The sequence below is a fragment of the Aristolochia californica genome, unplaced genomic scaffold (genome assembly GCF_029961685.1).
Source record: "Aristolochia californica isolate CCGP_79_NKW_82.1479 unplaced genomic scaffold, dmAriCali1.0.hap1 SCAF_7, whole genome shotgun sequence".
Lineage (NCBI taxonomy): Eukaryota > Viridiplantae > Streptophyta > Magnoliopsida > Piperales > Aristolochiaceae > Aristolochia > Aristolochia californica.
In genome coordinates this window covers 5019516-5041354 of record NW_027182268.1, presented here as the reverse complement: position 1 = coordinate 5041354, position 21839 = coordinate 5019516, and the positions used below count along the sequence as shown (strand labels likewise).

At 40.6% G+C, this 21839-nt stretch overlaps 3 protein-coding genes across 4 annotated transcripts; 1 reads left to right on the top strand and 2 right to left on the bottom strand.

Annotated features, from left to right (window-relative positions):
- Positions 1–4117: 4117 nt before the first annotated feature.
- On the bottom strand, positions 4118–6310 carry LOC137935982 (transcription factor ABORTED MICROSPORES-like). 2 transcript variants are annotated; one of them, XM_068780445.1, is made up of 4 exons: positions 5742–6310; positions 5446–5643; positions 5196–5369; positions 4118–4412 (listed from the first exon to the last, which is right to left on the bottom strand). In XM_068780445.1, exons 1-4 carry the CDS (start codon positions 6213–6215, stop codon positions 4299–4301), a joined length of 960 nt encoding a protein of 319 aa, XP_068636546.1. In that variant the 5' UTR covers positions 6216–6310; the 3' UTR covers positions 4118–4298. The 2 variants fall into 2 exon arrangements, with proteins under 2 accessions (XP_068636546.1, XP_068636548.1); XM_068780447.1 differs by having other exon boundaries at positions 5292–5369.
- A 9100-nt stretch (positions 6311–15410) lies between these two features.
- LOC137936276 (uncharacterized) lies at positions 15411–16244 on the top strand. The gene has a single exon (XM_068780860.1). It carries the CDS (start codon positions 15411–15413, stop codon positions 16242–16244), a length of 834 nt encoding a protein of 277 aa, XP_068636961.1.
- Positions 16245–20367: 4123 nt separating this feature from the next.
- Positions 20368–21570, bottom strand: LOC137935981 (probable carboxylesterase 13). Its single transcript, XM_068780444.1, has one exon. The coding sequence runs from the start codon at positions 21493–21495 to the stop codon at positions 20530–20532; it is 966 nt and encodes a 321-aa protein (XP_068636545.1). The 5' UTR covers positions 21496–21570; the 3' UTR covers positions 20368–20529.
- Between the last annotated feature and the right edge of the window lie 269 nt (positions 21571–21839).

Here is a 21839-nt window from a genome sequence, read left to right as displayed (position 1 = left end):
TTGATGCTCCTTGGATGAATGGTAAAACCCTAATAGAGGTGCCCCCTCAATTATAAAGAAAAAACCAGGACAACCAATTTATAAGAGTAAAATTTTCAAACTGTCCTTAATGAAACAACAATTAATATATTGTGGATTGCGTGTGTGTGTGTGTGTGTGTGTGTGTGTGTGTGTGCGGGTGCGGGGGGGGGGGGGGGGGGGGGGGGGGGGGGGGGGGGGGGGGGTTGATTCTTGTCTCCCTTCCGTCCACTACGATGACCTTAACGCGAAGGTCGATCCAGGTATCGACTCAGCGTAGGGCATTGATTAGGCTCGACAACTTAACCGTGGGATGGATGTTACATTACAGATGACGGGAGGAAAATCCTTGCAGAAAGGAGGAGAGTAATAACAGAGGAAGGGGGCAAAAAAATTTAATAGGGGAATATGGGCCGGCCGCGTTGTCTCCACCCTTGGCGCTCTTCATCCAAAATTTTAGAAAGGGTTTCATCTTCCAAAATTGGGCCAAATCCTTTTTTTGTAAGCCTCAATCACAGGTGAACATTTTTACTTCATCGTTCATTTGGCCTTGCAAATAAGTCAGAGTAGGGGTGGCATTGAACTGAGCCGGTTCGCAAATAGCACGAGTTTGGCTCGACTCAGTTCAAAAATTTCCAATCTCAAATCGAGTTCGAGATTGGATTTGGAGTTTGTTTAAGTAAACAAGAAGAGCTCGAACCAGTGTTGGTTCGGTTCACGAGCCAACTCGTTTAGTTAAACCGGTGAGCCTGCGGAATTGGTCGAGAGAGGCATTCGTCTCAACTCTTCGGGCAGCACTCAATAGTAGAGGCATTTGTCTAGAAACTAGGGCAACCACCCGACTCCTCTTCCTCTCCATCGATTTTCCCTCAACAATAACCACAAAATCGGAGCGATCTTGCCTTGTCTCCCATTTCTCAGCCATGTTCATCTTCGCTTTTCGTCGTCTTCACTTTTCAACATCTTCATTGTTGTAGCTTCTTCCAGGAGGGTATATTTCTCGCAGTTTAATCCATGGTGCCGAAGGAGAAGAGGCCTAGGGTCAGTAGCTGTAATCCTGAGCTCATTCGTGGAATCAACAAGTACTCCAGATAAAAAATGTACCACAAGAGAAATTATGGTGAGAAAATCATAAATCATTGAACTCCTTGTTGATCTACTATTGTAATCAAGTATGTGTTATGATCTTTGGGTTAAGTACTTGGTTTTCAGCTACCTACCAGATCGATCTTTTGGGTAGTATTGGTTAGGTGTTTAACATTTGGTATCAGAGCTATACCGCAGTTGCGAGTTTGAATCCCGGGGGGGCGACCTAGAGGCCTGTGTAGCGCAAAAAGGCAGTCCGGATCGCTAGTGTGGGCCGCCGTAGACATCAGCTCATAACGGTGGGAGTATTGTTATGATCTTGGGGTTAAGTAATTGGCTTTCCGCTACCTACCTGATCAGTCTTTTGGGTAGTATTGGGTAGATGCTTAATAGTATGTTCTTCACATGCTCATCCTCTATTCTCCTGATTTTTATTGGGCTGATAATTTCTATAATGATCAAGGGTTTTTCGTGCTCTCTAGTCACTGTCCAATCATTCTTTTGATCCAGGAACCTCAAGTAGAATACCACCCTCTCGTATCTCAATTCCCTAATAGACTTCCTCTTTCAATCACGATAGAAGCCCCATCACAATTCTATGCAATATATGACTGGCAAAGCCTGCTTTCATGAACAGAGAGGGATGAGAGACGATTTTATCTCTCCTCATTTTGGTAAAATTGCAAGACATCTTAAATTATCTCATTGGTGTTAGTAAAAATCATAGCTCAATCTTGACAAAACGTCAAATGCAAGTAATAATGGAATTAAATCTTGAATGTCCACTATGGTACTTTAAATCATTGTTCAGCTATAGCTTTCAGGAGTAGGTAAAAGTGAGACTTTGTTGCATAATGGTAAGGCACCACTGTTAGTGGAGATTTATGGGTTCAAATCTGGCCATTTCACATCTCTCTTAGCCTACTTTTTTTTGTCTTTTTCTTTATCTTTTGTATTCTCGTTGTATATCCTAACTAAAATAGCAAAGATTTACCAAAGGGGAAGTGAAAATTATTGCTAATGCATGTTTTCTTACTGTCTTGCATGTTACTGATGTGTTCTTATCATCACCATCATTGACAAAGCCTTGTACCCATTTTGATGCTCAATTGCATGACTTACTTTCTTCCATCCCGGTCAATCACATATTAGGTCCATAGGGATCCCCTTCACAAATTTCATATCTTTTTCAACCTTTTTTTTTTTTCTCAACCCATGAGCTAATTCTAGTAAAGTTAAATTTGCAGCTTAAAGTGTTGGTCCTAGTCTCACCTTTCTTGTATTATAACTTGTCGATGACCTCATTGTTGATAAAATGATATTTATCAATTAAACCTCTAAATGATTTGTTAGCTAAACCTCTAAACGATTTATTAGCTAAACCTCTAAATTATTATTGAATGAAGGTTATGTATAATACTATACAATATATATGAACAATTTTATGCAAGGTTTATATAGGGTCACACACACCCAATTTTATATAGGGGTTATACCCAAATTTATGTAAAGGTTATGTTTAATTTTAAGTAAAATTTATGCATAATTTTATGTATAATTTATTTGACATATATTTTATAATTTTAAATATAGGTTAGAATGGAACGTCTCTTGTCAGCTTCCACCTGAAAGCATGTCTAGAAATAGAAAGTTTACAGGTCGGCTTTCCCAATATAAAGCAAACTGGCACTTAAGAGGAAGGAAGGTGACAAAAACATTTAATAGGGAAATATTTGGCCGCCCTTGACGCCTTGTCTCTGCCCCTGGCGCCTCAGTGACAAGTGAACATTTTTATTTTGATCGTCTATCTGGCCTTGCAAATAAGCCGGAGCATCCACCAGATCAATCGGTCTCTTGTCCTTCTTCCACCAGAAAACATGTCTAATTTACAGAAAATTTACAGTCTGTGTGTCCCGATTTGTTTCAGACGCTGACGAGTGACAATTGAAGGCGACCAAACTGCCTTCCCAATATAATGTCAAGCTCGCATTTTAGGAAATATTATCTATCACACACTGGATGATTTGATGAATCTTTTTCTTTCATTTCCATTTTTGGAAAAACATTCATGTGACAAATAGTAAATTGTAGTATATAGGACAACTCACATTAATGCATGCTGCCTGGATACCTTCTCGAGGCTGCGAGCAGACAAAGAGACGCATTGAAAACCGAGTTGATGTAGCTGACGCGTGGGATGAAAAGGGAAAGAAGGAAAACGAATGAAGGTGATGTCTATTTCTGGTTTAATGGTAGCTTCTGTGGTGGAGACGGATCGAGTGTTTAAGTGCGGAAGCCGGTGACATCTGGTTTTTTTCTTATATTGACAGATTCCAGTGGCCTCGATTGATTGGAAACGATATCACTAAGCCACCCTCACTCACAGAAGAGGTTTTTTAATATGGCTAATATTTTGGGATAAGCCTCGATCCAACTTCCAGACATCTAACAGTGAAGAAGACTACACGATATCGCAATTCAATTAATTTTATAGAGGGATCAGTCACTGTCGAAGTTGCTTTGTTTACAGACGGGTAAATCGATCAGACGGTGACTTGAATTATTGTGAATGGTTTCGCCAGAATTGCAAGTATGAACCGAGAACTGTTTTCAATTTTATGATTCTGGTACTATCTTAATGAAGAAATGACTGAGCAGCCGTATTATCTTAATGCAGATAGGCAAGCACGGAGCTTCTTTTGACCAACAAAAGGAAAGAGAAGAAATTGTTAAAAATGGTTCTAACATCATACTATGACATTCTGTATTTTTTTATGGCATGTAATAGAAAAGAAATTTGGGCACTCAAGCTGGTTTTCAAATCAATGAAACATTAAAAGAAAATAATATAGTTGACTTCAGATGCTTTTTTGGTTATGTTCAAGATCCCCACTATAATGGATGCGTCTCTGTATATTACCATCGTCTGTCTGATTAGATCCTCCATGAAAAAATAAAGAACAAACTTATAACATTATGAGAATCTTTCAAGGTGATCATCGCTGTTTTTGAATCGGAAATTTTATTTATCCGATGAACGAGAGAACAACTGCATGCAGTTGTATCTCTCACGGATTGCTTAATTGCTTCTCAATCTAAAACAAACAGAAAGAAAACAATGGCAGAATCTGAAGCAGACGATCTCGTGCTTCTGCTGCCAGTTGATCTCCAGCGCAAGCAAACAGCTTGAGTCACTAGCCAATAGCCATTGTGCCCTTATAATCCCACAGATGAAAGCTCATTTTCTTAGCCATTACTTTGACGCGGTGCTTCAGCTTTTCCACTGTGACGACCGCCTTCTTCTTTGCCTGTATAACAAATTCATCCCGCACAAGGAGAAGACCAAGAAATTAAGACTCGTCAAAAGAGGGAAACAGATTAGCAAAATAACCGAATTGAAATTTTTAATTAACTTAATAACAACTTTAAATTTTAATTATCAAAATATCCTATTTTGACTAAAATAAAAGTCTTTCGCCCTTGATATTTTCTCCTTTCTTCCATCGTTTTTCCTTCTTCTCCTTCTTCGTTGTAACCATAAGCTGTAAGTCTCTCTTTGCATGAAAAGAGCTATAACGCAGGCCACTTTCTTTGCGATGCTCTCTGCTCGGAAGTGGCCGACTTCATCTCGAAACAGACGTGATTTTGTTGTGATTATTTGAGTGAATTTAATCTCCTTCTTCACGTACAGAGATAAACCAGGTGTCTGCTTTGTCGGTAACGATGTGGAAGTTAAAAATAATGGTGATTCTGCTGCTAGCTGTAAGAGAGTAGCTGCGCTTGGTTAAAAAGTTCTGTTGAACTCACTCCATTGAGTAAGATATCATGACGAGTACCATCCAGCCGCTGACATTGAAGACGTGGTGCTCGGGTTCGAAGGATAAAAGATGAAAGAAGAAGAGAAGATCGTCGGGTTCGATCTGTTAAGTTCGAGAAGACAAAAGATGAGGACGGAGCTGAGTTGGGGCGTTGACCATTATAGCGTGGCGAAAGATTATTGAGTTTAGTCAAAATTGGGTACTAATTAAAATTGAAAATGGGTTATTTAATTAATGTCCCTAAAAACTATGTAGGGATAGAAATGAAGTTACGCGGAGGAATGCCATGGTGAGGCAATAATCTTGGTCGACTTCGCTAATACAAACTAGGGTAATTTCCAACCCTAGCGATTGAATCACTTTCTGCACCTGACCCAGTCCGCCAATCGCTCTGTTGCAGGTTATTTTCAAAGTAAAACGCTCTTCATCTATCATCTCGGCATCAACCTGCTCAAAAAACAGATAATTTACTGGAGTAGAACATTATTTTGTACTGTACACCAACAATGGAAACCCAGCGTACCTGCGTTATTGTTGGAATCGCTGGACGAAAGCATTCTTGAGGTTGCGGAAGAGGGGGGAGCTCATCTTCAATAACTGGGTCAGATCCTTCTCCTGTAAAGTCTGAGTCACAGTTGAACATTTTCAATTCAGCTTCCGTCTGCTGGAGAATCCCTTGTAAGTAGGCCAGAGCGTCCACAAGAATTGATCTCTTGTCCATCTGCAACCGCAAGAGAAGATTTAAGTTTCATGAAAGACGTATCAGTTATGGCCACATGAATGCTGCTGAAAGAAAATCAATACAAGTGAGAAAAATACCTTTGTTATGTTAGGGACAAGGGACCTGAGAGTGAAAAGCTGCTCATTCAGTCGCTTCCTCCTGTTGCGCTCAGAAATTAAGTTTTTACTGCTTGAACCACTGGAATTTCGATCGTCACTCTCCAGCTCTTCTTCCTCATCATTCACAGTGTCCTCCTCTTCGTCTTCCAGCAGTAGTTGCACTTCTACCCTGGATTCCTGAACCCATTGTTGCTCTTGTTGATTAAAGGGTTGTTCCTGCAGATACTCGTTCTGCTCCAACGAGGCAGCATTACACCCTTGAAAGGGATTATGCATCACAGATTCATTGTCCTCCTTACTGGGTGTGAAATCAAAGCGATCGATATTCTCAAACAGCTGGAAATCCCACCACTCATCAAGGCTGGAACAATGTGAACCCCCCAAGTCGAGAGCGGCCGCCGGGCTACTGAGGTCCGGCACATCCTGCATTAAGAAACTCTCTATATCCTCCATTGCTTCAATCTCGATCACTGACAAAGTCGAAATTATCAGAGATGACAGAAAGGAAAGAGAATCTAGCTAAACAATCAGAAGTCTCCTACGCAAACTCTATACTACACTAGGGCTTCTATAGTTCTACAGAGCTGCCGTCCAATCATATAGCAATCTTTAATATGTAAGAAACCGAAGATCTGCGTCTCACTGTCTTTCACACGTGGTACCAGACTATCGTCTTCCTCTTCTCGTCGAAGATTTTCACTGTGTTGGCAGGTAGAGAAATGCACGTCACCTCCCGACGCTGCTACTCCACGTGGTCGAAATTTTCTCTGTCGCCAACCAGAGAAGTGCACGTCATTCCCGACGCTGCTACCCCACGTGGTCGAAGATTTTCTGTGTCGGCCACGATGCTCTCGGATTATCTCCAATCCGTAGTTTACGGATCTGGAATACCGTTGCATAGGAACGAAGTCCTAGAGTAACTCACGCCAATAGTCCACTTCAAATTGGTGGGTATATATGTTTGATGCCCAACTTGTCAGTGAGTTGTAAAAGTTTTTACTGTATACTGCTTTTGTAAGTATGTCTGCCAACTCGTCTTCAGATTTAACAAATGGAAATTGAATTATCTTTGCCTCAAGGTTTTGCTTGATGAAGTATTGATCTACTTCCACATGTTTAGTCCGATCATGCTGATGTGAAATATCATTAGCCGCATTATTATCGCAGAATAAGTTCATCTCACTGTTTGGGCCAAAACCAATTTCGGTTAATAATCTTCGAAGCCAGAGAAGCTTACAAAGCCCCTTAGCCATCACACAAAACTCAGCTTCAGCACTTGATAACGTTACCACCTTTTGTTTCTTAGTTCTCCAGGTAACTAGGTTCCCTCCAAGAAACATAAAATATCCTGAGGTGGATTTTCTATCTGAAATATTCCCTGCCTAGTCAGCATCTGTATAACTTTCAACCCTTAGGTGATGGTTTCTTGAGAACATGAATTCTTTTCCTGGGGAGGACTTTAGGTATCGAAAAATTTGATTCATAACATTCATATGATCTTCACTAGGACAATGCATAAATTGGTTTACTACACTTACTGCATATGCGATATCCGGTCATGTATGGACTTGGTCTGGTATTTTTCAAGCTTGACATTCGGGATAATTGGGGTATCTGCAGGCTTATACTCCAATAGTCCAACTTCTGATAATAGATTTAGTATATATTTTCGTTGGGAAAAGAATATGTCTTGTTTGGAACTAGAAACTTCGATTCCCAGAAAATATTTGAGTCCTCCCAGATTTTTCATCTCAAATTATGTTGCCAATTGCTCTTGAAGTTTTGCTATTTCTTCTGAATCATCTCCCATAATGATCATATCGTCTACATACACTACCAAGGTTGTTACTTTACCTCGTCGATGCTTTAAGAATAGCGTATGATCTGAGTTGCTTTGTTAAAAACCATATTTTTGCATTGCCAAACTCAATCTCCCAAACCATGTTCTAGGAGATTGCTTCAAGCCATATAAAGTTCGTTGGAGTTTGCACACCGTCCTTGCTTCAAAATTTGCTATATATCTTGGAGGAATATACATATAGATTTCTTCTTTAAGATCTCCATGGAGAAAAGCATTTTTAATGCCAAATTGGTGCAGTGGCCAATCAAGATTAGTTGCAAGAGATAACAAAACTCTAACAGTATCCAATTTGGCCAATGGTGAGAATGTCTCTTGATAATCCACACCATATGTCTGTGTATATCATTTTGCTACTAGCCTTGCCTTGTACCGTTCAACTGCTCCATTGGATTTGTATTTGATAGAGAATACCCATTTACATCCCACTGTTCTTTGACCTTCAGGTAAAGGAACAATACTCCAAGTCTCATTTTTCATTAATGCCTCCATTTCTTCCTTCATAGCTTGAGTCCACATAGGGTCTTTCAGAGGTTCATGAACACTTGTGGGAATATGGTATGAGGAGAGTTCATTTGCAAACTTCTTGAGGGGTTCAGACAGTTGTTTTGTAGACACATAATTGGCAATAGGATATTTTGATTTGTTTCCATTCTCTTCGGGGGAATATCTGTTCGGTGGTTTGCCACGATTGAGCCTGACAGGTAATTCATAGCCAACAGGAATAACCATATCATTCGAATTTTGAGGTGTGACAAAATTACTTACCTCAATGATATTCTCAAGAGATGGATCGTTGGATACTGAGGGGAGGAGGGGCATTGCTTCACCATCAATTTCTGAGGATATCTTCTCTGGATCTGGTTTTATAGTGGTCGCTATATCTGTGTCCTTGAACCAGTCAAATGTCAACCAATTTAGCTGTTCTTCTCATGTCACCTCTTGAAGAGAGTAATTGGATGTAGCGGACGAGTAGTAAGATTCATATTCATGATACGTGACATCCATAGTTACATATGTGTGCTGAGTAATTGGATCGTAGCAGTGATACCATTTTTTATGGACTGCATATCCCAAAAACAGACACCGAATGACACACGGATCAAGCTTCGAGCACTGGTTTTTGTGGAGATTAACAAACATGACACAACAAAAAATTCGAGGGGGGAGCATGAACACCAAGGTAACGAAACATAGTTGGATAGGACTTGTAGGGGAGTCTTAAACTCAAGAATTTTAGAATGCATACGTTTAATGAGGTAGACAGCCGCAGTAACAACATCAGGCCAATGATGGCTAGACACTTGAGTCCCAAGTAAAAGAGCTCGAGCTATTTCAAGAATGTGGCAATTTTTTCTCTCTGCAATACCATTTTGCTGAGGAGTCTGGGGGCACGAAGTTTCTTGAATCAGTCCATGGTGTTGGAAATAATCACAGAACTGATGATTCACATATTCTCCACCATTATCAGATCGAAGAATTTGAATGTTGGTAGTGAACTGTGTTTGGATCATCCTATGAAAGGATTAATAGGCATGAAAGACCTCATCCTTGTGTTTCAACAAGTAAAGCCAAGTCATTCGTGTGCAGTCATTAACAAATATAACAAACCAATGAACACAAGACCTAACATCTCTGGGGGAAATACCCCACACATCAGAGTGAATTAAAGCAAAAGGATTATCACTCTTATTCATACTTAACGGATAATTGACCCATTGACTTTTAGCTAGAATGCAAGTCTCAGAGTTAAAATCTAGAATTGAAAAATTCGAAAATAGATCAGGAAACATATGTTTCAAATACCCAAATGAAGGATGGCCTAACAGACGGTGCCACATCAAAATTTGTTTCACTTTGAGGTCGATCGGGTGCCGCATGTGATATGCACAACCTACGCTGAAATCTTCCATGTAATAGAGCCCCCTCCTCTTAGTACCACGCCCAATTATCTCCTTGGTGAGAATATCCTGAATAAGACAAAATGTAGGGTAAATAAGAACCACACAATTCAACTCTTCGGTAACTTTACTCACTGATAGTTACTTGTGAGAAAGAGAGGGCACGAGTAGTGTATTAGATAATGGTAGAGCTAGTGATAACATCACTGTTTCAGCCCCTGTTACTGGAGTGATAATTCCATTAGCGTTGGCAATGCTATTTCACCCAAGAGTAGTGTTGAGAAAAATCATTTGCATCAAATGTCATATGGTCCGTTGCTCCAGAGTCAAGTATCCACGATCTACAATCATCCTCTCTAGTGGATCCGAGGAAAGCATTACTTGGGTCCGCATCCATCTGAGGTTGAGGGAGATCACCGTTCAAATACCCCAGTTTGTCTTTGTCTGATACACATCTGGACAACCTGGGATAGGTAGAGTCTAGTCCAAGTCGAGTCTTGGTCTGAGTTTGGTTTGAGTCGAGTCCGTTCCAAATCTGGTACGGGTCGAGTCTGGTGCAGTTCGAGTCCTGTCCGGTATGAGTCTGGTATGAGTCAAGCCCGAGGCCGGTCCAGTCTGAACTCGGTCCGGTCTGAGTCGTTGGGCTTCAAAATTAAATGCCACTCCCTAATGTTGGGTGAGTTTAATTCCGAAGGTTCATCGTCCCTATGACGATACCTCTGAGCCGAGCAGGACGAGAGATTTCTAGTTGTGCAGGCCATCGTCCTCGCAAGCGCCATCGGTAGTGGGGAAGCGGGATTTGATTTCGAGACTTCATCATCCCCATAACACTGCCTCAGAGCCACGCGGGACGAGAAATTTCTCGCTGCACAGGTCATCGTCCCTGCGAGCGCCGTCGGCAGTGGGAAAGGTCTCTGACTCCGAGCTTCCGACTCCAAACTTAAGCCTCCATTCTCAACAATCCGTTCGAGCTGAAGAAGCAGCAGGCACAGGAATCTCCGTAGTCAGATTTTTCTCCCTACGTCTTCGCCGAAGCTGATCTCTGGTTTCGACTTGCTCTGATACCATGTAAACTCGTAAAATCTTTCTTTCTTTCTCATTTTATTTCATACACTTACATCTCTATTTATATACATAATTTTTCAATTATTCGTAACCCAGTCTCTCAGATCATCTCCGAGGCCGTAGCTACAGAGGACTTCTTCCTCTGTTTTTATGGATCTGGAAGACCGTTCCAGAGGAAGAAGTCCTATGGAGGAACTCAAGCAAACATTCCCGACGGTGCTACTCTCAGCTGAACCTATCGAGGAGCGAATGGCCATCATCTCGGATTGATCATCAGACTCATTATAAACGTGCACGAGTAAATCAACGAGACATCTTCTTTCCCTAATAAACAATTCCAAAGGTGGATTTTTGGTTTGATCTTCAGGTCTGAAAAGAGATCATCCAATTATCATACAGACAGGGACTGCCTTTCCTTTACCAGAGATAACATTCTCATTTGATAATAACATCCAATTATCATACCGCCAGATGGGAAGCTTTTTCCTGGGGACAGTCGTGATAGCGACGACCTGAAATGAATCATGAGTGTCTGCCGTTTTCAGACTTCCACTGGTGCTGAAGAGCGAGTTCGTGTTTTCCGAGCCATGCACTGCTCTCGTCTTTTTCCTCTTCACTGAAACCTCCAGCGAGGGTCCGAGTAGCCTAACTCAAGGCAATGGCAGAGCTGGCCAGTGCAGCTCACGGGAGGTATTAAAAAATTTACTTTGTAATTATCAATATGGTAACAATTGGTTGCATCTGGGTATTCTCTCATATTTATTACCTGCTTATGTAGTTCTTTCATAAGATTTTAAAGTTTTTAGTGTCTTTTAGAGCTTTTTCAAAGGATGGGAAACTAATTGAATAACTGGTAATAGTTGCAGTCTCTATTGGTAGGTCTTGGCTATGGCTAAAGCTATTCAATCCAAACGAAATAAGAGCTAATTTTTTGCTCCGATCCTCGTCACAAGCAGGAGTCACACAAACTAGGTCTGTGATATCCATTCCAAGTTCACGAGCAGGTGAAGAACATAATGATAGAGATCAGGATACAGGTTGATCGACCACGGAGAGGGAGAAGGGATTGATTGAATATGAGGAAGAGGGAATTAATTGCCGTGTTTTTCATTGATGAGGAAGACAGTATTTATAGAGACAGTGACGATTACAAATACAACTTTTCAGCTACATGTCATAGCTGGATAGCATAATTCTTCTAGATAGTAACATTGAAATAAGTGACCTTCTTGAAAATCCAGAGATGGACATGGTTAGACATCTTACAAACTTGAAAATTCTAATTTCCAACAATGGCAAGTGCTCAACTATCAGAAAGACATTCTTCACATGACATTCCCATGCAGAATCCCTCATATTTTACTTGGATTGCTTTAAGGAATGTTTTAAGTCATGTTATTTAAACTAAATCCAGACCTTTTAGAGTTAACTTCTATTCTTAAGACGTGTTTAGAAACAAGATCTAGGAAGTAAGAAGAGGAAGACAAGGTATTGCTGGATGAAGAAGCATAACCTCTTTTCTTGCTTAGGCAGATGTGACTTTGCAAAAAGTCAGCATAGTTGATACGCTGTTTCTTCCAAGTTTCCTAACCTGGTGGGAAGAAGCTTTTGCTCTCGTGTCCGTAAATCTATCGTTTTATTATCATTTCATGATTGTTTTGCTTGATTTTACGTATGGCTGAGGGCAAGCCTCTTAGCTTTTCGTACTTAATGACTCTCTTCTATACTGATTAAATTAAGCTTTCCATATGTATTTCTCATGTTTACTTTCAAGAGATTCAGACAAGGACCTAATGACAAAAGAAGAGCCGCGAAACAGTGCCATAGATTATTATCATTCCAGTCCTTGGTCATTGTAGATGGTCATTGTTTATAATCTCATTCGCCATGAGTAGTTCAACCTCGAATAAAAAAAAATTAATATGATTAAGTAGCTAAAATCGATATATTTCTCGTAATGTAAGCCATGTCAGAGTATGAGACTGGATCGGGGAATATTCGTAATGGATCCACCACATGAATGAATCGCATCCGTCGATTCTGTCTGCCTCATATAGAAGATTGATCTACCTTCTTAGGGTGGTCTCAGGTTTATCTATAGCAATGTCCTTATTGGGCTATCATTATCTCGGTCTTTATTCTAATGAACCATGTACGGGTTGATCAATAAGCTAAACTCCATTGTCAAGCTAATCAAAAGAGTTAACTGATGAGCACAAGCCTTCACAAATAGTCATCGATGCGTCTAGGTTAGTAGTCGATAGAGAAAACTAGTTTAAATCAGCTTACTCATGACTGATTATCTCTAATTAGTACGTCAGAGTGTTAGAGTAAATGTATTACTCGATCATAACCTTATAAGCAATGTGACTTATTAATTGTAAGCACATATCAAGTGGAATTAACAACATTATTGTTGAAAGATGGACTCAAGCCCACACGCCCAAGAGAGGTGGCATGACAGTAAATAAAGAGTCATCTCATAAAGATGACACTGATGTAATTAGTTTAAGTTTCAAGGGCATAATTATAATATTTAGCTTCAGGGGGGAGGCTTAGAACGTAAGTCCATAACCTCATTCTTCCTTTTGTTTTCTCCCCAACATGTCTTTTCTTCTTTTCTCCATGAGCTAATCCATGGAGTTCTGAAAATCAACAGTGGGAATTAGTCAAGAAAGGTATAGGTATTTGAAAGTGACTAAGGTACAGCACAACCTATCATTTTTAATAAAGCTATTTAAGAGATGAAAGTTAAAACGATGCAAAAGGCTTATGGTATGCACATATTGGTTAGCAATGGTAGGAATTGACTCTCGTCTCTTATCTCTCTTCTACTGGTTTTAAAGCATTGAGTTGCTTGGTTTAAAAAGTTTTCCTATTATTTATTAGCACAAATTTCTATGAATTGATATAAAAATAATGTTTTAGGTTGAATAAGATTTATTTGGATCGGGATAGTATGATTAGATGGGGTGAGGATTTTATTAGACCCATATAGTAGATAGACTTTAGTTGAACCGGTCTCCCTCAGACAATTTGAGCCAAATTTGATCCTCCCCGATCCCCATGAGACCATGACCTGCGTTGAGCTATTAGATAAGTTTACTTGATCTAACTAATTGTCTAGATTGATTATTTGAATAGATGATTGACAGTCCCAATATTAAGCTCGATCACAACACATTGATGAAATGCTTGTTAAGTGCTAATTAATCATGAAATTTATGTATTTTATATTACATAATGCAATTCATTATAAATCTTATATAGAACATAAGTATGTAATAAAATAAAAAAATATCTATAATATACATAATTATACTATAATATACATTACAAAAATTGCTTATAAAAGAGGAGAGGAGAGGAGGCTGAGGCCGAGCGGCGGCGAGAGGGTAAGTGGAGAGGGGGCGAGAGGAGAGGAGAAGAGAAAGATGAGCGGGGAAATAAAAAGTGGATTTCATTTTTTCATTTTTAAAAAAAAATTATTCAATTTTTTTTTATTTAATGACGTGGCAATTGACATGGCAAAAGACGTGGCGAAACATTGACGTGGCACATGACATGTTCATCTAATTTCATTGTACTGATGACATGGCGACATGTAAGCTGTCAAAGTTTACGTGTCGCCTTTAATTGCACACATGTGCAGTGGACCGGTCAAAATTGGGTATTTTTCAAAATAATTTGATGACGTTGTTGTTTTTCAAAATAAATTGTTTTAAATAATTATTTTGGTGAAATTCCCTAACCAGAATCATCTTTTGATGAGGTTGGTACTGATTCCAGACACCAAAAAGATGAACTGTAAATGGCCATTATCGTTCTCTAATATATATATGCGCCTTCTTTCAATTTGGATGATGCAGTGGGTTTTGTTGCTAACCTTCTTTCGGATGCGCCACACGAAGCTGCTTGCTGTTGAGTCCATGATGTTAAGATTTACTTTAAGATTTATTTCCTTAAAGAGAAATCATGTAAATATTCTGTAAATCCGGTGATTATGTAATCCCGTTAATCACTCATAAGTCTTCCATGTATATTCTGTAAAACGACTATTTAAGCCGACGATGTGAATGAGAAATAACAATTGAATGTGAATTATTATTTTTAAGTTGGTATCAGAGCAGGAGATCATCTCCTTCTCCTTCTCGTCGCCGAAGAGCAGAGCGAAAGCTCTGTTCCGTAGTCGTAGCCGAAGAACCATAATCTAAACTCTGTTTTGCCGCGAAACAGAGTTGTTCGGAAGCTCCGCAGGCCGCCAACGATGATCTTCTACCAGAAAGCTTCGTCAAGACGTTCCGCAGGCCTCCGACGACCGTATCCGAGCCACTGCTCGGCCTTTCCATCCGAAAGCTTCGCCGACCGACGACTCGCCGCGAAACATAACTGTTCAGATGTTCCGCAGGCCGTCGATGATCGTAGCCGAGCCACTGCTCGGACCTCAGCAGACCTTCACCGACGACGGTCTTCCAGAAAATCGTCAGCCCAGCTGACGCCGGCGAAGGGGAAGAGACCACTGTCGAGAAAAAAAAATTCGTCGTCTCGACGAAGAAGAAGAGGTACAGTAAAAAAAAAAAAAATTCGTTTTTTGAACTTAGGCCTGTTAATTTAATTTTTTGCCGAGCGGACGGACCATCAGCCCAGCTAAGCGAAGCGGACCAGTCCAAAGCAGTTTACGGACCGGACCGGACCGGACCAGGCAGATTTTTTGAAAGCAAACCGGACCATACTGAATCAGTTTACGGACCGGACCGGACCAATATTTTTTTTTAAAAAGCGAACCAGACCAGGCCGAATCACTCTACGGACCTTCTTTTCATCATGTCGAAGGAATTAGCACCGATTATTCATGTGCAATCTGAAAATTCTGGTTTTACAACCAGTGTTACTCTTACCGAAGTCAACTGGTCCCAGATCATGGAGATGCAAATTGCGGGACGAGAAAAACTCGAATATATTATGGGAAAAACACTATTCCCACATGAAACGGATAACTCCTATGCGAAATGGTATGCTGAAAATCAAAAAGTCAAGGGGTGGTTGTTAACCTCTATGTCACCAGATATTATGAAGCGCTATATTCGGTTACGTACCGCACGCGAAATATGGAGTGCTCTAGAAAAGGCTTTCTATGATGGGTCAGATGAATCACAATTATTTTCATTAAATCAGAGAGCTTTCTCTACCAAACAGACTGGTCGTCCTTTATCAACATATTATGGTGATCTGGTGGAAATCTTTCAAGAACTCGATCATCGTGACAGGACTATAATGAAAGATCCTGATGATGTTATCACTTATAGAAAATCCGTTGAAAGATTGCGTGTTCATATTTTCTTAAACGGATTGGATGCAGAATTCGAACAAGTCCGTGGCGAAATTCTCAGAAAAGACCCGATATTGGATCTTGAAGAAGCCTATGCTTATGTACGTCGTGACTCTGTTCGTAGAACCACTTTAAATAGTGAAGTTGACCGTGTTGAGACATCTGCGATGGTAGCACGTCGAGCTAAGCCTAAAACAGCTCGACCAACTGGTCCTAACAGTTATCAAAATCGAACATCAGGATCTCAAAATCGTAGCTATGAGGTTGGAACAACCAAACCAGAGCGCATTTGTACTCACTGTGGCGAGATTGGGCATACAAAGGAATGATGTTATGAACTTATCGGGTATCCAGAATGGTGAGATCCTACAAAAGCGCCTCGCAAACGGAACTCCAAATCAAATAATCATGCTTCCATTGTAGTAGCAGAACCTTCCACCTCTCACACAACTGAGGATGTATCAGTCTTAATCGCTACATCTGGTAAGGTTCTTAATACTTCCACTCCTAGTAGAAATAGTGAATGGATAATTGATTCTGGCGCTACTGATCATATGACCTTTGACAATCATCATGTTAAAAGTATGAAACCATCTGAACAACATATTGTATCTACAGCAAATGGTACTCCATCTCACGTTATTGGAGAAGGTTCTATCACTCTCACTGAAAATCTGAGTCTTGATTCTGTATTAGTTGTTCCAACCCTCAATCATAATCTATTATCAGTTGCTCAAATATCTCGTACTCTGCATTGTATTGTGGTTTTTTGGCCTAACCTTTGTGTTTTTAAGGACATTCGAACTCAGAAGACAATTGGGTATAGTACTAGAAGGGGGAAACTCTATTACCTTGATCTGCAACCAGAAAGTTTTGATCAGTTAGCCCAAGCCTTCTCCATGAAGAATAAATCTGCAGATTCTGACATTTGGTTATGGCATAAACGGTTGGGTCATTCATCCTTTGGTTATTTAAAGAAATTGTTTCCTACATTTTTTACAAAACTATCTATTTCAGATTTTAAGTGTGATGTATGTGAATTGGCGAAAAGTCATCGTGTTCCATTCCAAATAAGCATGAATAGGAGTTCAACACCGTTTATGATTATTCACTCTGATGTGTGGGGTCCAGCAAAAATAGCCTCTCTTAGTGATAAACGATGGTTTGTTTCTTTTATTGATGATCACACCCGTATGACTTGGATTTGTTTAATGAAGTCAAAAAGTGAAGTTGGTTCGTTGTTCAAACAATTTCACAGAATGATAGTCACTCAGTATCATTCTGCAATACGAACTCTTCGAAGTGACAATGGTGGAGAATTTGTGAATCAAAGTTTCAAATAATATCTAGATGATCACGGTATTACTCATCAAACTACTTGTCCGTACACCCCTCAGCAAAATGGGGTTGCAGAGTGAAAGAACCGCCACCTTCTTGAGGTTGTTCGAGCTTCCTTGTTTGAAGCTCATATGTCGGCCAGTTACTGGGGTGAAGCTATCACAACTGCAGCTTACCTTATCAATCGAATACCCTCGAGTGTGTTATAATTTAAGACTCCCTTGAGTGTTCTTCATAAAACCATAAGTTCACCTGCTGTGCCGAATCTACCACCTAAAGTTTTTGGGTGTGTAGCCTTTGTTCACCTCCATAAGTCATTGAGACATAAATTGGAACCCCGAGCTCTCAAGTGTGTTTTTGTTGGTTATGCACAACATCAGAAAGGTTATCATTGTTATCATCCTCCCTCTCGAAAATTGTATGTCACTCTTGATGTGGTATTTCACGAAGAAAATATGTATTATTCTACTCCCGAGTCTTCAATACAGGGGGAGAACATGATTGAATTGAAGAATCTTTATCATCAGTTGGATATCTTGGATACTACAAGTGGTCAATATTCTGATTACAGCTATGGACATCAAAATGATACAAATCAACATGATTCACAGGATGGAGAAAGACAAGACCATATGGAAGTGATGCAACCAGAGTCTCAACCGCCATCTTCCCCCCTTCATAATGTACCAATGGATCAATTGCCTTCTGAGTCCGAGTCCATGTCTGAACCTCAGGTAAGTTCCGAAACTCAACTAAGAGTGCTACCTCATCGAACCACGAGAGGAAAACCTAGAGTCAATTATGAACCTCTTCTCACCTCTAAATCTCAGTATCCCATGCATAATTTTGTGTCTTATCATAGATTGTCAAAGGCAAATGAAGTATTTGTGAATCAATTATCTGCTATATCTATTCCTAATAGTGTGCAAGAAGCCTTGAAAGATCCTAAATGGAAAGAAGCCATGAATGAAGAAATGAGGTCCCTTCAAAAGAATTCAACATGGGAAGTGGTTGACCTACCTGTAGGAAAGACACCAGTTGGATGCAGGTGGGTATTTACCATTAAATATAAAGCCGATGGCACCATTGAAAGGTTCAAAGCAAGGCTTGTCGCCAAAGGATATACTCAAACCTACGGGATCGATTATATGGAGACATTCGCACCAGTGGCCAAAATCAACACCGTTCGGATTCTTCTATCTCTGGCTGTGAATCTTGATTGGCCCTTATATCAGTTCGATGTAAAAAATACATTTTTGCACGGATATCTCCAAGAAGAAGTATATATGGAATTACCTCCTGGATGCATTATGCAAAACAAAGGATGCAAACAAGTATGTAAACTGAAGAAATCTCTATATGGTTTGAAGCAGTCCCCGAGGGCGTGGTTTGGAAGGTTCACGAAGTTTATGAAATCTATCGGATACAAGCAAAGCAACTCAGATCATACTCTCTTCCTAAAATATAACAAAGAGGCCATCACAGCTCTTATTGTATATGTTGATGATATGATAGTAACTGGGAATGATCCAGAAGAAAAGAAATCATTGCAAAGTCGTCTGGCTAGAGAATTTGAAATGAAGGATCTTGGCTACTTAAAATATTTTCTTGGCATTGAAGTGTCCAGATCCAAGGAAGGAATTTTTCTATCTCAACGAAAATATGCTTTGGATTTATTGAAGGAAACTGGAATGACAGCATGTAGTCCAGTCAGTACTCCTATGGAAGAAAATCTAAAACTGGGAATACATCCAGATCAAGTTCCTGCTAACAAGGAGCGTTATCAGAGACTAGTTGGGAGGTTAATGTATCTTGCACATACTCGACCAGACTTAGCTTCTGTACTAAGTGTGGTTAGTCAATTTATGCACTCTCCAAGTGAAGAACATATGAATGTCGTTAACCGTATCCTGCGCTACTTGAAATCATCTCCAGGGAAAGGAATTTTATTTAAAAAGGGAGGTGACTTGAAAATTGAAGGTTATACCGATGCCGATTGGGCTGGGTCAATAGAAGATCGACGGTCTACATCTGGATACTTTACATTTGTAGGTGGAAATCTGGTCACTTGGAGAAGTAAGAAACAAGAGGTGGTGGCTAGATCTTCAGCTGAAGCCGAATATAGGGGAATGGCCAAGGCAATATGTGAATTATTATGGATCAAAAATCTGATACAAGAACTACATATTGAGCAGACAAGTCCTATGAAATTATATTGTGACAATAAGGCCGCATGTGATATTGCCCACAACCCAGTCCAGCATGATAGAACTAAACATGTTGAAGTTGATAGACACTTTATTAAAGAAAAGTTAGAAGCAAGAATCATTGAAGTCCCTCATGTTCGATCTGAGGATCAGCTTGCCGATGTGCTAACCAAGGCAGTGTCTTACCGAGCTTTTAACAAATGTGTTGACAAGTTGGGCATAAGTGATATCTATGCACCAACTTGAGGGGGAGTGTTAAGATTTACTTTAAGATTTATTTCCTTAAAGAGAAATCATGTAAATATTCTGTAAATCCGGTGATTATGTAATCCCGTTAATCACTCATAAGTCTTCCATGTATATTCTGTAAAACGGCTATTTAAGCCGACGATGTGAATGAGAAATAACAATTGAATGTGAATTATTATTTTTAAGTCATGATAGATTGGCAGATTTGACGATGCTGCATGTGGTCATAAAGGAAGCTTCTGAATATATGGATATGGGCTCCTGGTCATGATAACCCAGAATGGCCACCCAAGGGATCCCGATGATATCACCAGCAAAAACGCCACATCTCGGGACCTGGCAATGGCTTCAATTATTTTCTTCACTACGAAGGAGGTGGCAAAAGGAGCAATAGGACTTGTAATAAAAAAATTAAAAAGATTCTACTGAGATAAAGGTAGTGATATAATTGGGATTAATACTGATTAGTAGCTAATCAAATTCTATCGTTAGTAACATGTAACATCCACACCGAGTAACTTGAAGCAAATGATAGGACTTAAAACAACGACATCATTGTAAAGGGGTACGACAAAGATAACCACCTTGACTATTATAATCGAACTACAATATTTGGGAAATAATATTGTTTATAAGCTCAAGTATAAGTAATTGGATGTAGGTAATACAAGACAAGGTATCAAGTCTAATTATTGGTTCACCGGTGTCAATACCTCAATGACACGGTGCAATTACAATCCCTTCATAGTGGCTCACCTCAAAGCCCAAATTGTTGCCAAGGGCTACAGCCAGTGTTATGGAGTGGACCATTACTTGTACACTAATCATCACGATTAATGAAATCCACCACCCTCTTCAGCATCACTTTCGCGTTCTCGCACTCGGGATTGAAGAGATGGAACACATGACCCTCTTCCTTGGTCTCCAAAATCTCCACCGTCCCTTTGTACCCGCTAGATGCCAACCCATCGTGGTACATCCGGCCCCACACCGTCAGAAAGTCCTTCTCTGCGAGGCATACTAGCACACGCTTTCCAGCGAGCCTCGCTAGCCTGCTGGGCCCTCCCGCAAGTGGGTTTGTCAGTACGTCATCGCTGCCCGTTGAATTAGGACAGACAAACTTCCAAAACGACTTCATCCAGGCCCACAACTTGGGGTCCACATCTTTCGGTTCATTTTCATGGGTGCCCCAGAAGTAAGGATGAATCAGGATGGATCCCACGACTTCGACGACGCCGGCTTTCAACGCCCCTTCCTCGCCGGCGCGGGTAGCCAGGTCGTGGGTTATGTTGCCACCGGCGCTATCTCCGGCGATGAAGATCTTTTTGAAGTCCGCGTGGTCAGTGAGCCAGTGCTCTGGTCCGCCACCTTTTGCGTGGGAGGCCACCCACTGGAGAGCTGTCCATGAGTCCTCGTACGCAGCGGGAAGAGGGTGCTCCGGTGCGAGGCGGTAGTGGATGGAGACCGCAACGACGTGAGCGGCAGCAGCGAGGGAGCTAACATAGTCGTGGTAGGTGGGTGAGAAGGGCGTCTCGATGACGAATCCCCCGCCATGGATGTACAACAGAACGGGGAGTTTCTTAGCCGAGTCGACGAGCTTGGGAAGGAAGAGACGAGCAGACACGTCTGGCGAGATGGTGACGTCCTTGGAAGAGACGCCGGACGGAGAATCGCGGGATGCGGGAACGACGTCGTTGCCTTTGAGACGCTCAACGCGGCCGGACTTGTAGATTCGGATTAAAGGAAGGAACTCCTGGGAGACCTCGGTGTCTTGAGCTCCATCCATGTTCAATGATACAGATAACGAGGAAAAACAGAAGAGAAGAAACACAGTGATGATAATGGCAGACGGAAACAGATTTATAATAACTAATTTTTTTTTTCCCACTCTTAACTTTCTTCTCTGTCACTTTCCACCGGAGAAATCGCTGGCCCGACCAGATTATAATAATAATACAGAAGAGATTTTTTTGGTAATTTATTTTTCTCGAAATTAGACTTACGTGTGGCCTTCTGCCATTCCTGGTGTGGACAAAAAGTCTGCTGTTTGTTCAAGAAACGGCACTCACAGTCAGACCTAAAGATTCTTGTAGCAAAATTTGTCACAACGCAAGTAATTTTCCATTCAAT